This window comes from Apteryx rowi, unplaced genomic scaffold, assembly GCF_003343035.1.
Source record: "Apteryx rowi isolate R43461 unplaced genomic scaffold, aptRow1 scaffold_436, whole genome shotgun sequence".
NCBI lineage: Eukaryota > Metazoa > Chordata > Aves > Apterygiformes > Apterygidae > Apteryx > Apteryx rowi.
The window spans coordinates 341986-359493 of NW_020450690.1; the positions used below are offsets into that span (position 1 = coordinate 341986).

Consider the following 17508-nt stretch of genomic DNA (forward strand, 5'->3'; position numbering starts at 1 on the left):
CTAATATCTGACTACAGGCATGCAGTTTGCACCAAGGTCCCAGAAAGATCATGACCTCTGAATTGATTGTTTCAGCTGATTTTGCTTTCTCTGTTTCTGTGTATCAGTTAAAAAAAAAGAAAACAAGAAAAAAAAAACAAAAGAGGCAAGAAAAACAAGAATCATCAGAAAACCAGCTTCTTATGAAGAATACACTATCAAGATGAAATATTTCACTGTGGCATATAGCATGTAATCTATTAAATAGATAAAAGAGTTCAGCTGCCTCCACTGATGTTCAAACCAACAATTTTCAGAGGACAGGCTAGGAACATAGTCACTTTGCCATCATATATCTAATTTTATTGAGCTTTGCTCAGCAGAATTAAAAAGCCTTGTGTTGTAATATTTTCCTCAGTGAAAAGGCTTCACAGATTTGAAAATCAGAGGTGTCTATGGGAGTTTCCTGTACCGTATTTTTTCACTTCATTTCAGATTAGTGTCACAGGGTTACACTGTTTTAAGGTCTCTGCCTCTTTGAGTGCTTTAATCTTTTATTACTGAAAAAAATCTCACCTCATGTTTAGTACAGAAGTAAAAGTTTTCACTTCTATCTGCAAGGCTAAAAAGCAGTACAAAAGAAAGAAAATCACGTGTATTGAAACTGTACAGATATTTGCAGCCTTCACTTAAATTTTTGGTGTGTCAGTCTACAACAGGGTAAATGATATCTAGCTGGTATTCTTACTAAATTTTCACTTTTTTGTGGAAATTTGGGAAAGTTTCTTTAACACCAGTATAAGCAGATTATGGAAAAACCTGTATTTGCCTTAAACCCCTCACAGGTAATCCACTTCGGCACTGAACTGTTATGCTGTCACTGAAAAACAGTATTGCTCTGCCAAATTGTGAATAGATACAGATATAAGTATAGAGATGCCAAAAAAGTGCAACACCCTCTTAGGAATGTTGTCTGAATTTTACAGTCATTTCGATGGGTATAATAAGTATACGCCTGAATTTTCCACCAGCCGGGAAAGACTCCATTTCTGGATATTGTCAGTAGATGCCTGCCAAGAGAGTTTAATTTTCGGTGCCTTAGTGCCCTGCTCCCTGTCCCGAGGTCGGCTGTGGAGGGGTGGCGACGGGACGGGGGGGTCTGCAGCGTCAGGCCCCCGGCTCCCGATACCCCCGATACGGAGCAGCCCGCCCTGGGCGCCCCGCCGCCACCGGCCTCCCCCACCTCACCTCACCTCGGCAGACGGGGGCGGAGGGCTGGAAAGGGCAGCGTTTCCAGGGCCACGGCGGCCTTCCCCAAGTGCCGGGTGAGCAGGGGGCTCCCTGAGGCGGCGGCGCTGGCCCCAGGCTCCCACCTGAGCCTCATGGCAGCGGCGCGCGTAAACACGTGCCTGTGCGTAAACAGGTATCAGTGTATAGGATACCTATATATTTTTTATAGGATATCACAGGCCAAGCTACATGGGGAGGGGACCACGCAGGGTTGGTGAGAGAGAAAAGCTTGCCCGCAGCAGCTGCGAGAAGCTGGGCCTCCGAGGAGGGCTGGGCGGCGGCCGCCATTTTGTGCAGTTGAGGAGCACCTGCTGGCAGCACTCCCTGCTGACTGCCCCGGCAGGGCACCTCTGAAGGGGTTCCCCCTCCTCTAAGCTTTAAAAACAAGGTGTGCCCCTTATTAAAGGATTTTTTCCTGCCCCTTCCCTTATTTAAGCAGAATCACAAACTGGCAGGTAGGTGAGTTGGTTGGGTTGGTGGGTTGTGTTTTTTTTTTTTGTAATTTTTTATTATTATTTTTTTTTTATTAAATAATGTGGTGACTGATTTCAGTTTTGTGCCAGTGACTGCTGCTAACTTGGTGCCCGAATCTGTTTCTAAAGGTGGAAACCTTCTTCCTGAGAGGATGATTCTTTTCTGTTGGTGACCCAGAGTGAAGACCGTAAGTAAATTTTATATCCACCACAAAACAAGCTGCTTATTCACAAAGTGACCGTTGCAAAGAGGTGAGCATTAAAGCAAGGGGGAAAATTCAAAAACTAAAACAACAAGTTTGAGTATTTTGATAACTCAGTACTGGATCACAAAAAGGTAGGTGAAATTTGTTCAAATATAGTTGAAGTTTTCCCCCCTTTAATTTCTAAAACTGAAAATCTGGCTCTGTCTAATGATTAGTTATGTCTGATAGACACTGGCTAACAGGTTAGACACAGAAGACCCTGCTTGGATTCGCATCTGAGAAAGAACCCATATATGCTGCTGTGTGGTTTTTGAACACTATTCAGTAACAATTAAATCCTTTTATTTCTGAGCTTAGTCCTGTTGCCTGATTCTCTTCCTCAGATGCTTTAGGACTTGCTTTCAAATAATAACAATGACTAAGTATCTGGCTTTTATTTCTTCACCATCCCACTCTTTCTTTCACCCTTACGGGGTGACTCTTCTAAAGCTTCTAGTGATGATGAACTGTTCAGTGAAGACTTTATTTAGATGCTGAAGTGTTACCAACTGTGAGTACTGTAATGTAACATTTGTGTAGTGATGAAGGAGCAGCATATTTCATTTTATCCCTTTTCTGTCCTACAGACTTCATTAGTCATTAGTGTTATTTTGTTCAGTGGGGGAAGGGAGCGTGGCCCTCATAGCGTTACACAAACTAAAATAAGGCCTTAACTTTGAACACAAGCAAAGCTGTCTGCGTGTCTTGCTAGAGATTCCTTCATCTGCAGTTCATGTTGCTTGAAGAGAAAAAGAGCTGAGAAGATTTGAGAGATACATGCTATACAGATCATAACTGAGGAACTGCCTGAAGGACTGTTACTTTATCAATGATCTCACGTATCAGCAGGAAACTTTTTTGCTGGTTCACACACAGAGGAGTGAGAAAATGCGAACCAACTCCAGGCCTGCTGAGCAGCCAGATCTCATTAGTTATTTTTGTACTGGCTGCTATACTAACCTGGAGGAGTTTTCTTTGCCAAATGTCCTTATTTTATGGCTATTGCATTAACTTGGGCAAAATCTTGACGTAACAGTTAAAGACAACACATGCTGTTGCAGAACTGTTTCAAACCTCAGTGACAGTGAGTTTATTATTGTCCCATCTTAGTCTTCTTTGTGCACTTTCTTTAAGGAAAGCAGTAATTTCAGTTAGCAGTGTTGGAGGAAATTCCTTCCATGCATTAAACCTGCACAGCTCTGACAGGGGTAGAGCTTGCTCTGATTTCCATCAGCAGCAGGTCTGGCTTGGACTGTTTTTTCTCATTTGTGAGTGTGAACACTGGTAAAGTACAGCGAAGCTGACAGGCTGTATGCCTCTAGCAGGAGGGAGCCACTGACACCATTAGGGCTGGTGATACACTCAGAGTACAAGCCCTCCAGATTATTTCCCTTTTTTTTTTTTTTAAAGCACAACTGCAATATCACTGATGCCATGTCCTAGCTTTAGGATCTGACTGTATTTGAATACAAAAAATTAGTAATACAGACAGTCAGTGAGAAGAATGGACCATTATTTAAAGAAAAAGTAGCTAGAGATGCTGCAATCTGTGTCTGAATGTGTGAGTGATATGGAATTAGTTCATCATTTTGTTCATGTTTTTATAAGAACTAAAACAACCCACAGTTTAAATCAAGAGAATTTCTATTCTGGTGCTAACATCATCAGAGGGAGAAAGGGAATACAAACATACCTCACACTTTTGCTCCATTACTGTATGCATATTTTATTCCTTTGATATCATAGAATGAAAGGCTAAAGCAGCTACAGAACTAAAGAGATCTGGTTTTCATTAAAGCTGGTATTGAAAAGTCAGTGGTCTGAGCACAGCTGTAGTACTGCTAGATAGCAGCCACATTGTCAAAGTCAAGTCAGCCTTAAACCTTTCTGAGGCAGCTCAGGTTCGTGCAATTGGTTGTATATGTCATTTGTAGGTGATTCTAATTCTGGCAGGAGAAAGCAATCACTAAAATGCATAATCTACATACAGACTTCTGGTCTTGGGACTCTGGCAATCCTCTACTTCAGAAAACAATTGGAAGAAATAAATATGACCACATATAAAATCTTCCACAGTACATTGTGCCTTTAATCTCAGCAAGAGATTAAAATTTGGCACTTGGTTAAAAGATAAATGCAACCAAGCCCCTCTGACAGATAGTGTAAACTATCCAGAATGAAAGGCAGTAAAGAACGGCTGCAGCTGTAGCATTTGGGGATCACTAGCAACATCCTACTCGCTTGTCAGGAATAAAATGTAAAAACATTTTTTTAAATGAGACAAAGTCAAATAGACAATTTTTTGTACTCTTAAAGGCTATAAAGGGAAGTGCTTTCTGATTCTGGAGGCCTTTGTGTGAGAGACTGCTTTCTCTTTCAAATTTGATGAGCCAGTATGAAGAACAAGCCTATCGTAAATCAGCTTGAAAAGACAGGATGCCCACATGGGGCTTTAAAAATCATGATCAATGATTTTGGGGTTGCAAGTAGAGTACCAGTGCAAAGGCAGAAGCTGGCTCACCAGTGGTATCAACAAACTGAATTTTACTGCCTCAAGGATTAGCAAGCAGAGTCAGGGTATTCCACCACAGAGAAGGGAGAAGCTGGGCTAGAAAGCTGCATGAATATCCCAGAAAAGTGGTCTTGCCAGCCTGTGGCTGCTGAAGGAATTGGAGGGCCTGTGGCTGCAGCACAAGCCTTAGCACCTCCTGCTGAAGGCAGTGGCATCAGCAACTAGCTTGGCTTTCCATAGGCAAACAAAGCAGTGGGGCCATCTCTGGCTGGTTTTGCCTTTGTCACCTGCCTATTTTGCTTATACCAGAAGCCAACCTGAGTGGAAACTTCGGTACAGGTGCTCAGAAGGGCTTTCCTCCCTCAGCTTGCTCTTGGCAAGTGCTCTTCGGGAGCTCTAGGTAGAGTGTGTTTGGATGGTGGCTAATGAAGGAAGAACATCGTGCACAGTATGAATGTTAGGTATATTCCCTTTTCAATAACCAGGCTCCTTTGTGCTCTATTCCTCACTGCCTTGTGAGGCAGGCTGTGATTAGTGTGAGCACGGGGGAAATTAAAAGAAGAAACAGAGCAAGTGAAAAGTGCGCAAAAGCATGACAAGCAGTTGTCTGCCATGGCTCTCATTCACTGGGACAGTTTATTTCTATCTCTGTGCTTTGATATAGAAAATGTCAAGGGAAGCAAGGCTTTTTCCCCAATTAAGTCTATGTACAAGCCAATAGCCAAGTACCTATTTGATTACCAGAAGCAGGTATGACAAAACCATTCATGTTTACTTTATTTGTACCACTCCAGCATTATTTTTAAATGTCAGTATAACTGTTGCCAGACCTTATTTCCAAAGGTCTATAAGCAGTGGCTTTATATGCTCTGGGCTGAAGTCTTCTGTAGTAATATTCACAGACAGATGTCTGCGCTGCTTGAGGGTGAGGCTTGCAACTTTTGGCAGTACAAGTAAGTCAGAGCACTGAAATGAGCACCCAGGAGTAAGAGTTAATGTACCAGTGCTATCTTTATATTTCAAAGGGAGAAGAGAGCAAAGAGTTTTTCAGGCAGGGTAAGCTACTGTAGCTTCATTAAAGCCAAGGGTCGGGGTTCATCAGGGTTTAGACCTACTGAGGTTCTTAGCCTGTCAGTGTTAGTTTCTGACCTCAGGTATTCATACGCAGATGAGACTTCAGAATATTATATTCCCTCTTAATAAGCCCTAATCATCTAAATTCAGCAGTTTAGGAATACAAACTCTGATTTCATCATCATAAATGGATTCATTAACCTTCAGTGGGGCACCTATGCTTGACCTCTTTGGTTTTGAAAATCTCTCTTGTATTACTGCTATTTAATTTGATGCATCAAAATGTGTTTTGTGCTCATAAGCTAATGGCTTCCATTTAATAAATGTCAGATCTTGGCTGCTATTAGTTCAGAACAGAGTGTAATCTCTTGTGACACGAACTAAGACCACTAATGAAGTAAGGGATAAAGCCCAAAATAGGTTAGACTGTGGAAGCTTTAAACCTCCTACCTGTTGATACTTTCTTCAGACAAATATCCTTCCCACAAAGGACTGAGCTCAGGTATAAAAATGTTCTCTGTAGACAGATACTTTGCTAAAGTTTCCTTTTTTAAGTAACAGATCCCTTTTATATCTTCTGCAAATCATGCAGCATAAAAAATGTAATTTCCCTTGCAACCTCAGAAATCATTTCCCAGTGGCATTTTGCAAGCATTCACCTGACTGAGATGCTCTTTATCTTTCTTCTCTTTAAAATGTCAAGCAGATAAAAGTCTTCTAAATAGCATTCTTTCCTATTTTGATTAATTTTGCATAGCGTTTTCCCAGAAGAATTGATACTTACATAAACCTGAGTTCTGATTCTCTTCTGACTAAGACTTCCCGAAGTCTCTGGATCTTTGCCATCTCTAGTTCAATTTCCTCAGGCATCATTGTTGTTTCAGCCATTGAAATGATGTCAAGTTGATCTGTGTGTAAAGAAAAAGAAAATGAATGAAGCTAGTCAAACTGTCTTAACAGGGCTTTTTAGGAATGCAAATTTAATCACAGAGCTATCTGGCTATGGGGTAATTAATGCAAGTATTGGAGAATATTCTAGCTGAATGTTACATTGACTGGTTTCTTTATTGTTTTTGCTCATTACTTTCAATGTTTTCTAGCCATTTCAAAATAAAACAATCCCTAAGATGACATTCATTTCAGTCAGAATCTATCATATTTCTAAGGAATCCTAATGCAGAGTAACCCAGTGCATAACTATAGCTACTGTTCCTTAATTTGTAACACTATGAACTTTGACAGAATAGCCATAGAATTGCTACAAAACTCACCCGAAACAGCTATTTGATACTCTTCAGAGTCCTGTTTTGGCCCAAGTGCAGGCAATGTAAATTGATGAGGGTTTTCCATCTTTATTTTTTATTACTCTTTACACCATTCCACCATCGCAGCATGAACAACAGCCCAGATCCACTAGAGAAGAGCCAAAGATGTGGCTAGAAATGATGCAGGGCCTAATCCTTTGAGGGGCTGAGTGTTTCTCATGAGGGCATTAAAAACAGTTGAGGAGAAAAACGCCACTTTGTAGGATTACTTGGCAACTGGTAGTGCCAGGGTTCTTTTATGATTATTTCTCTAAAATTGACATGTTACCTCTTCCGATCCAGAGAGAAATAGGGTTACCAGCTCATAGAAAGTAGAAGGAACCAATCTATAGAAGGTGCATTTGGGAAGGAGCAATTTGGCCTCTGGAAAACTCTGTTCCAAGGTGTCATCATACTTGGCCTTCATTTCAGCCAAGGTTTTCAAAGAAACTAATGAGTAGAGTGCCTCCATGTTTTGGCACCTGAATGCAGCCGTACCCCTGAAAGCAGGCCTGCTTCAGTGGTGTTGGTTTGAAAGAAGAAAATAGAGAGGTCAAAATGTAGCAGCCATGACTGTAAAGGAGACAGGAAACAAAAAGCACCAAAAAAAGCTGTTCAATTAGTTATGAGGAGACAAACTCTGAAGTTCCTCATGAAAGACTAGGCACAAACAGCTGGGAAGAATTTCTGACAAACTTGGAATAGGAATGAAACCACAAAATCCCAACAGACACAGCCCCCGTGTGAGCTTAGTTCAGAGATCTGCTCTCCCAAAATGGAAGCAAATTAAAGAAATATTAGAAGATGTAAAGAAAATAAATTTGGCCCTAATCTTAGGAAAAAAGTCATCCTGGCTAGTATTTTCTGCTATTTCTGGCTTCAGTTTCTAATGAAAGAAGTGGGAAAATATTAAAAATCACTAATTATTTTAAGAGAACAGAAACATGAGCAAAAAGTAGCACAGATTTAAATATCTTTCATTTGTGAATAGCCATTTCTCAGTGTTATTTTAAAAACTCAGACTGCAAAACTGATTGATAAAGTAAGACTATATCTTTTGTGTCTGAACACCGGTGCTGCTTCTGTAGAAAGTAGATCTTCTAATGAGAAATCATTGTATTATTTGGGGTATAGTTAGTTGGCATATAGCCTAGGTGTCCTAAGAAGTGTTGTTTCAGCTCTGTTGTCTATGGTTAGCTCCACTATGAAGCTCTTGAGTCTTTTGAAAAACCCAGACATTAACTTAGATGTTGAAATAGAAGCTAAAATTCTTGGAAACTCTAGATCCATTTCAGGAGGGCTCAGCCCTAACAAAAATGCCCTAGGGATTATATCCGACCCTCTCCCACACTCTTCTACATTTGGGAGTGAAGAACCATAGTGAAGTCTTGAACTTAGTAGCAGAGTACTTTACATGTTGTGCTACTGCTAACACATAGGCAGAATTATAATACAATAGTCACTGGAAGTTACATCAGACATCCGTCAAAAGAAACTAGAACAAAGATTCAGTTGGTAGAATTTTGCCTCTTGTAGCTTTTTGGCAGCTGTGGAGCTGTTTTAACTGCTTACTGCAAAATTGGCTTTGATGCAAATTTATTTTCCAAACATATTAAGCAGGAGACAAAGTTATTTTGATGTTACCATGAATTAAAGCCAATAATACTAGTAATTAGAAAAGGCATGAATACATATATCTGTGTATTTTTTACACATATACACATATATACACACACAGACATTTTAAAATTAGCTCTCAAGAGCTCAGAAAACAGAAGAAAAAAAATATGACTATCTTCCACTCTGCAGTTGTAGCTGTAAATGCCCTAGTGTTACCCTGGGGTAACAGCTCAGCTATCATATTGTGATTTCAACAGTTCAGGAGGGGAATCATGAACAAGCCTTATGCCCTGAGTAGAGGCTTAGAGTCAACACAAGAATTACTGCGGCAAGTAGTGTGTGGCCTGACCTCTTGCAGAACATTCAAAGATTCTCCTTCACATCCCACTCAACATGTGTTTGAACCACAGAAAATATTTTAGAAAGCTATCTAAAATTATGCAATGATTTCAAAAGAATCAAAAAATGTAAGCAAAGCACCACAGGGTTGAAACTGGAAGGAAATAAATATAGAAAGCATCAGATCTTAGTTCCCAACTTGTCTGCGACCCTAGAGATGCAGCTAGAGTAATAGATATAAGAAGTGGTTTAGTTTATCTCTATAGCAGTATGTGTGCTGTGACCATGTTGTAAGGAGATATCATCACAGAGATCTCAAACTGGAAGGAGGATTGGGAAGAGCTGGATTAATGCAACTTTGAGAGGAAGAACCAGACAGTGGCAGCTGACATGGGAAGAAATCTGGAGGTGAGGACACAGAGAACTGAGTATGGGGATTCTGTGGTGTTAGAAGAGATTAAGGGGCAACTCTAGATGAGCAGGCATGGTCTTCCAAGGAGAAGGGACTGAAGGATATAGTCCATATTTTATGCATGTTCACTTGTACACTTTTAAGGAACTAAATAATTTTGCATCAAATCTCCAGCTTTTCTAAACCTCCCTTCCTAACAAGTAAGACTGAGTGAGCTCCTTTAACAGCTGCCAACTGGTGAATCCTTAGGTCACATAAACCCAAAACAGTTGCAGTATGCCACCCACTTTGGCCTCTTTTCTCTGAAGAGTATGCATTCATAAAGCATGCTATGACAGAAAGGGCACAGCTATAACACAGTGTATCCTGGAAATTCTGACTTAGTAGAGCACAAGTAGGAGGACACTCTGGAAACAGGAGCCTCTGAAGAAGCCACAGGTCAGGATTCCAAGCTCAGGCCTTCACCATTGTGTTCCTTTCAGATCAGCAACCTGTTTGTGTCTGATTTTCTCCTCTAATATTGTGGTTAACTGTTCAGCCTACCTGGCAGCAGCATCCTGAAGGATAATTAATTATTGTTCATAAAATGCTTTGAGCTCCTGGGATGTAAAACACTCAGGAAAGAAACATGTTAACATTATTAAGCCTTTGAGTAAAGCTCTAGCTCTGTCCCAGTGATGAATGATACCTTTATTGCTTTGAGACATAGATTCTGAACAGCTTCACACACAGATCTCTTGCCTTTTCATAACAGAAAGAAGAAATACTTCATTTTATTCAAAGCAAATGTGAAATGCTACTGCTATTGCATGTGTGTGTGAGAGCAGGCATGCATTAGTCAATATTTTTTAGCATATATTGTTATCACAGAAATCAAAGCTCTGTTTCTGGAAATGAGCCAAAATTTATAAAGCAAAAGTGGAGAAACACTGAGATTAGTCATAGCTAGTGACAGAACAAAACTATTTTGTCTGCTTTACAATCATCAGAATAACTTTCAGTGACAAAGAAACAAGTGAAATATTATTACTGTATGCACAAAAATATTAACAAGATAATTAGTATATAGAAATAAAATTATCAGGCTATTATATGTAATGTGAGGGACTGAAGAGGTAAAACTGAACCTATCTTTGCATATTTTTCCTTCATTTAAATGCAGACTGGTATAGTTAAACTGGGTATTAACTTAATGATCACATTTCCTCCTCACTATGGCAGCCATAAATGGAACATTTGCCAACTGTGATGAAAACAGAAGAAAAAGCCTATTAAGTCAATAAGTACAAAGAAAACTTTAAAAGAAGCCTGAAGTGATGGAATGAGAAGTGGGAGAATGCACAGCACCTGGTGTCAATAGTTTCAGACAAAATGGTAAGGAAAGCTATGAGGAAAAAGTAATTATCAGCAAAAATACTTGTTGCTGTCAATCCACAGCAGCTGAACACTCTTGAAAGGATTCCCATTCAGATCTGTTGCATGCTTTCTCTTACAATTGCTGGTTGCTGGACATCAGTCAGTAACAACCCAGCTACTCAGCCCACCCAAATTACAGTGCTTCAGATGAAAATTATTTTAAGTCACTGCTGTTGTGCACTGGATTTAAACTGAGCAATTTGAGGCCTATTTCCACACCCTTAGATTGTCCAATAATAAGATAATCCCTGTTAAAATATACTTAGGCTAAGTTTTGTTTCAAATTTGGGTCAGCACTTTTGGGGCTTTCTCAAGAATTGAGTCATTCTTAAACCGGTCCTTTTCACAGTGCAGCAGGTACACTCTTAATGCTGCTTCAGGTGCCAATACCAGGACTGTCAAGATCACTCTCAGTTGATGAACCAAAGCAGAAGTTAGCAGGAGGCACAGGTTACAGATAGATGAAAAGAGAACAAGATGGTGCAACTTAAAAACAGCATACTTGGTGGAAGCTGCAATAGTTGCATGATGTAGAAAAACTGATACCATGAAGAATATTCCAGACAAAAAATGTTCATGTGAAAGAATTAAATGATTCATTTAGTTACTCACTAGCTTGTCACCTGGAGGCATGAACAAGTAGCCTTGTAGCCAGGCACTGCACACCTTTTACTGGTCTCTGAAATGCATTCAAAGGTTCCCATACAATGGTTTGGGTTTTTTCCCTTTGTTTTAACCTGTCCAGAGCAGGATGGTGTGGCAAATAATTAACCTATGCAGAGAAAAATATATCTAATTGCTTATTCCCAATCTAGCCTGCTGCAGCATTCTGTAACTATGAATCCTAACAATGATTAAATTTGGCACGTCTGTGGAATGGTATTTATTTGATGTTTTATGCAGAAATTACCATAAAAATATAGCTAATAGCTAAATACAATTCAAACAGCTGCAGTATATTTTGTTTCTGGCTTCCCTAAGAGGCAGGCAATGTTGTGCAATCTAAAACAGGGGGACTGGGGAAAGGGGGAGGATGACACAGGATAGTAGCAGTGTGGAAGGGACCTGACTGTCAGGGCCCTGAGCACATTGCCCCACTCCTGGCGGTCTGGCTGCCTGGGCTCGGGTTCAGTTTAGACACAGTGCAGATGTCCAGCCTTGAGAAGCCTCAGCAGAGGCTCCCTGGCCCTTTGCTCAGGAGCAGATTTCAAGCTGAGACTCTCACCGTTGGTCCCCTGCCTAGGGACCTGGACTTGCTCCCACATGACCTTGGACCTGCCTTGTCAGTAGGGACTTGCCTGGAGATCTGGACTGTGGCTGACCCTGGTTATTGTCACCAGACCTGCTCTGCTCGCCTTGTTCAGGTAGCGTGGGACTGCGCCCTTGCTGGGGAGGACACTGCCCCTGCCTGCCTCGCTGTGACTCACATCACTGGGCTCATCTACCCTTTTGGGGCAGCCTGTCCTTGCTGCATCCAGCACTGATCTTCCACCTTTGCCCATCAGTGGAAGTACTCCTCATGACTGCAGCAAACCTTGGACAGAGACTCACTTCACCAGGGTTTTCCACTTCCTACTTTTGATGATTTCTGGAGAAATTCCAAAAGAATCTGCATATATAAATATAGACTATGGCAACCTGTGCCAGATCACTGCATATCTGTCTCAGATAGCAGTGCACAGCCATAGTACCTGCTTCTAAGTGCATTACAAAAATGCTGTGCTTCACATTCTCTCCTTCCATGAACAATGTTATGAGGACTGTTATAATGCCTGTAAGTCCCAATGCCTCTGAGATATAGGCCCCACTGGTCTAGCTCTGTACACACATCCCAAGAATCAGTCTCCATCCTGCAGAGTACAGTCCATACTTCATTTCAGTGCTTTAGTCTAGAAAAGGCTTCATTCTCCTCATCTCCTTAAAGGCAGTCTCTTCCCTCTGCTTGTCAGTTGGTCCTCCTGTTTAATCTCTTGCACTGAAAACAGACTATTGTGGACAGCCAATTTAGTAAAAGTTGTAACTATGCTGCTGGTTGTATCAGACCTTAGTAACCAGCTAATAGGCTACAGCGGGGCAACAGGAGTGCACATACCTGATGAGTTTTAACATTGGAAAAAATGTAATCTCTAAAGATGCCAGTAGTGTGCAGAGGCTGCTACTAGAGGAACAAAAGACTAATGTTCTACTGCTGTTACATATGCCTGTGTGCTCTCAGAGTCACTTTACTTCGACTGCATCAATAGCACCAAATACTAAAGATGACATAGAGTTAAATTTTGCTTCTGGCTGGAAGCCAAAGATTTTTAGTTCTCTGCTTTGTTCTTAATGTTAAGTCAAAGGGAACCCTGTCTGTGGAAAGGGCCTGGTTTCCTGTCAGAGTGCATGGGGATCCAGAGGAGCCTTGCAGGTCTGGAGCTGTTGAATTCTCTGCTGCAGAACCAGAAAGCCCTGAAAGCAGAAGTTTCAACTGCAGTGCAGCTCCCAGGTGCACAGGAGGTAATCCTGGAGCCCTGAAATACTGGCTTAGCTCAGGGCATCAGAGCTGCCAGTATCTCTGCCAGACAGCAGGGCACCTAGAAATCCTAATGCTGCTTTTTCACATGCTCCATGTCTCAGGGCAGAATTCTGGGCTGGTTGATTCCCCTTTCAACTTGGCTTCACAACAGGCAGCTGTGAAATCTGGCAGCCCTAGGGAACCTAGGGAGGGAGCCAGAACTGCAAACTGAAAGCTGATTAAATGCCAGGATCTCAGGGAGTGTCACAGTCACCACATATACCTGCTTCAGAACAGTCATTTGGGGAAGGAGAAAAACAAGAAGATGGGGGAACTTCTCATTTGTGGGGAATTGGGGTGCATCTATATTTCCTCTTAAACTGAAATATTGAGTAGTGGCCAACTCAGCTCTCCAGTGCACTGCTTTGGGGTCAGTCCATTCAGCAACTCCTCATTCAAGAGATCAGAAATACTGAAGTCTGTAGAGAGAGCCTGTGTTACAACATGTAGAGATACACAAGACGTCTCTGAGAGGATCAAAATGAATTATCACACATTTAAACTTGCCATATGTGGGAGGAAAGGAAATCTTGCTTTCATAGTAATGGTTAGAATCCCTAGGAAAAGCACTGCTATAGCATCAGCTGCAGTGAAAATATTTTTTGCAACTAGAGAGAATAATAAAAAAAATCACTATTGCCCCTTAGGATGATAGCTGCTTTTGCTTATGGAAACAGAATTTTTGTAATCAACAAGAAAATCCTGTGATTGTCGACATGTTAACAACATTAGTAAAGACAAAGAAAGGCCTGAGAAATCTAAAAAGACATGATACACTAAAGACTTGCCAATTTTGGAAGGTTTTTGTTTTGAAATTTTGCTGAATTAAATACTGCAACTTTTGGAAGAAGTCATATGTGGACAATATGATTAGTTCTTTTGCTCTATTCATCTGCCTCTTCTCATTCAGTATTTGACTGCCTCTCAGTCTTGTTTGGTATTAAACATTGAATATCAGAGATAATCTGTTTCCTTAATATATGAAATTACTCCTTCCTGTTCTCTAATAATAGGCTACTATGACTTATAATGAGTATGTACAGTTTTATGCATGGCTTGAATCTGTTACAATTTATATGTATTTGTGTCATCTTTGAATACTCTGATCAGCATTCACTAAGCATGTGTAAATAACTCTAAAATGATTTAAAAAAAAAAAAGGGGGTTTCTTCTATGCAGCAATCTTAGCAGTAAGCCCTACACCATATAAAGTCTGTAGGGAAAAGAGTAGCTGGGTCAAGGAGCTAGGAAAGTGTGAATTCATCTTGTGGAGCTGATTAGCTCTGCAGATCCCTGCTCCTAATCCAAGGCTCACTGAAGTCAATGGGAGTCTTTCACTTCCGCCTATTTTTTTCTCTTTTTGCATGTGTCATATTTAACTTGTCCTTTCAGGCATGCAGCTATTTTTTTGCCTTTGAAGGAGAAGAATAAGCTTGAAAAAGTCTTGGAAGTTCAGACTTGGCTTTTCAGAAATCTGTTGGTATTCTGTGTCTAAAACTGACTAGCGAACTGATGAATTGTGTGGAGCTGGGATGTGATATGCTAGCACTTGGAAAAAGGTGAGAGAAAAACGAATCCCAGAAAAAAAGCAAAATGGCAGGACAAAAGTGGCATTCATCTTTTTGTTGAGTGCAATAGGATTTTGGTGATGCTCTAAACCACCAAGTGGTGACCAGAAAAAACTATTACTAAAAACCACCAGAGGTCATTCTGTCTGCCATATTATTTCCTTCCAAGACATACTAAATTCATCTGACATGACTGGAGATGGCTCTGTTCAGAGTTAGTTGAGGTCTGAGTGAAATAGCATAATTATAAAATTCGGATTTATTTTGTACAGACCATTAATACCTATTTTTTTAATCATCATGGTTAGATTTACAGTCTAGTCATATATAACCCGAGATTTCCACTTCAAAAATAATGTCTCACACTCTAGAATATGACCCAATTTTAAAATCAGATAAGCAGAGAAAATAAAAAAACAGTGTGCAATTGCCCACTGCACTTCCAGAATCGCTGCCCTCTCTGTTCCATATCTAAGAGCCTCTTATATAAAAAGATTCTCTGAGTTGCTTATCCTGTACTTTCTTGTTCTTATCTTAAATCTTTGCCCTTTTATTTTTTCACTATTTACCTTTGCAAAAAGCCTATTGGCAGCAGTCTATTCTCTTCCATTTCAGGCTTTTGTATACTGTAGTCTCACTGAGATTTCTCTTGAAATACAAATGCCAGATTCACAGTGTTGAATATTAACTCCTTCCTCTAACTCTCAAAGTCCTTTTGGTTTCTATGGTATCATACTCAAAGTCTTGCACATGATGTCTCCTTTCAAGTCTGCTGTAAGAAAGTGCTTGTACCTGCTCAGTGCCCAAATGAGATTCTTTGTTGCTTTGCATCTTTTATGTTGTAGTTTTTTTATAGATCATTGTAGCACTGCAGTGAAGAAAGGCTAGTTTAAAATCTGAAACTGAAATAGATTCTGCTTTGAGTTTTCTAATTTAACTCCATATTTCCAAACAGAAATAGACATTCATGCAGTAAAAGTGATTGCTATTTAAGGATGGTCTTCAATACTTTGCTGACTGGAGGTTTTATGGTTAAATGATGGATAGTTCCAACTTACTATTTTAGGGGCCATTTTTGCCCTTGTTCCATATATAAAGATATATATCAACACATTTCCATAAAAATAAGATCTACAAAGATTTTTGTCTCTTGAAAAAATATCAATTAAATTGTCTTGTTTGTTATCCTGAGAAATTTATAAGCAGCAATTATTCTTGGCTTTGTGTTCTGTCAATTTATGACAATTCCAATTTCCTAAGTGGGTAATTAGGCAATCCTTTAATGTTACAGTCCCCCCAGGAAAAAGACCTCCCTCATCTAAGAACTTATGCATTGTGCGTAGAAGACTTCATTCTAGCTTGTAATGATAGCCTGAAAAAACAGCTCATTTCTCAGTAGCTGTTCATCCTTCTCTAATGATGAAGATCCTGTGAATCTGCAGCAGTCTCCTGGTTCTTGTAGAAATCTAATGTGACACATAGGACATAATGTGATACATGTACCATTCATGCTCATCCTTAATGTATCTAAAAATCTATACTGCCATCCTGTATTTGGATGATAAATTCCATTTGGTCTATCTTGCACTTAAGCTTCCAGTTTTCAGAATTCTCCTGATTTTTGATGCTTTCAGCATTGTGGAACTGGTCTACTTGTGATGATGGGGGTTTTGGTAGTTAAGAGGAAAGGATCAAGGACAGGGGAATGATTATTTATTTTAAATGATAATGGCTGGCACAAGATTAAGTAGAGCTAAAGAATAAATGTAACTGGGAAATGGGTAATTATCCAAAGCAATGACATTCTGAAACAGTCTTTCAAGCAGAATAATGGAGGAAGGGAACCCAAGGTGTATTATACTAAGATCAGAGCATATGGGTCATTTAAGGGTCCAGCCTCACTTTGTGGGGAAAAAAGCAAACACAGCCTGGGAATAAGCACAGGTATTGTATGATTATCTGCAGCTGCAAGAGGGTGGACTCAGGAACTAGGGGAGATGAATTTGACCACGCTTTGCATTCCTAGGAGAGGTGGTGTATGAGGATGTGTACAAAATGAGCACATTGTTTAAAACTTCTAAACTGTAAAACGATCAATATGGAAACCAGGAGGGATGGTGAAGTTGTGGGTTACAACAGATTGCTATTCAAGAAGGTGTGACAGTGTTTTTTGTTGTTATGAAGTTCTTATTACCCATTTGATTTCAGAGTGAGAATGTGAGACAAAATGAATGGAGCAGGTCTGCATTTCAGAGCTCTTGTTTCATGCTATCTGTGTGCAGACATCACAACATCCTTTATCGGGAATGTCAGATCTTCAGCCTTCCCACCAGTCCTCCACTGTGGGTCCCCCAGCGCAGCTTGTGTATTCCCTGTGCAGTACCAGCTGACTCCCGCCACCCCACGCCGGATGCCAGGAATCAGGAGAAGCCGCAGCCTGGTGCAGAGGTGGCACCTGCAATGCTTGCTGCCATTCACACCTCTTGGTTCAGGCCAGCCCTTGCCACTTGGTGCATTGCAGGGGATTTTGCCCCCAGCTCTTGTCCATTTAGCAGCACTGGTACTGTGGCACGTAGCTGACATTTGAAAGGTTTATTTACAGCCAGGAAGCCTAGAGTTATATTTTACCTTTAGAATCTGCAGCACAAGGTGGATTTTGTTTCCAAACTGAGAGTTACAGAAAAATGGTTTGCCTGTGTGTCTGATGAACTGAGAATCTGGC

At 40.5% G+C, this 17508-nt stretch overlaps 1 protein-coding gene across 1 annotated transcript in view; it reads right to left on the reverse strand.

The window, feature by feature from the left end:
- Nucleotides 1–17508, reverse strand: part of CUNH16orf45 (chromosome unknown C16orf45 homolog) — a 52113-nt gene that overhangs the window by 15368 nt on the left and 19237 nt on the right. Inside the window, exon 2 of the mRNA XM_026076653.1 lies at nucleotides 6358–6481. Coding sequence (XP_025932438.1) covers nucleotides 6358–6481 — 124 coding nt within the window. The remainder of the gene's footprint in view (nucleotides 1–6357; nucleotides 6482–17508) is intronic.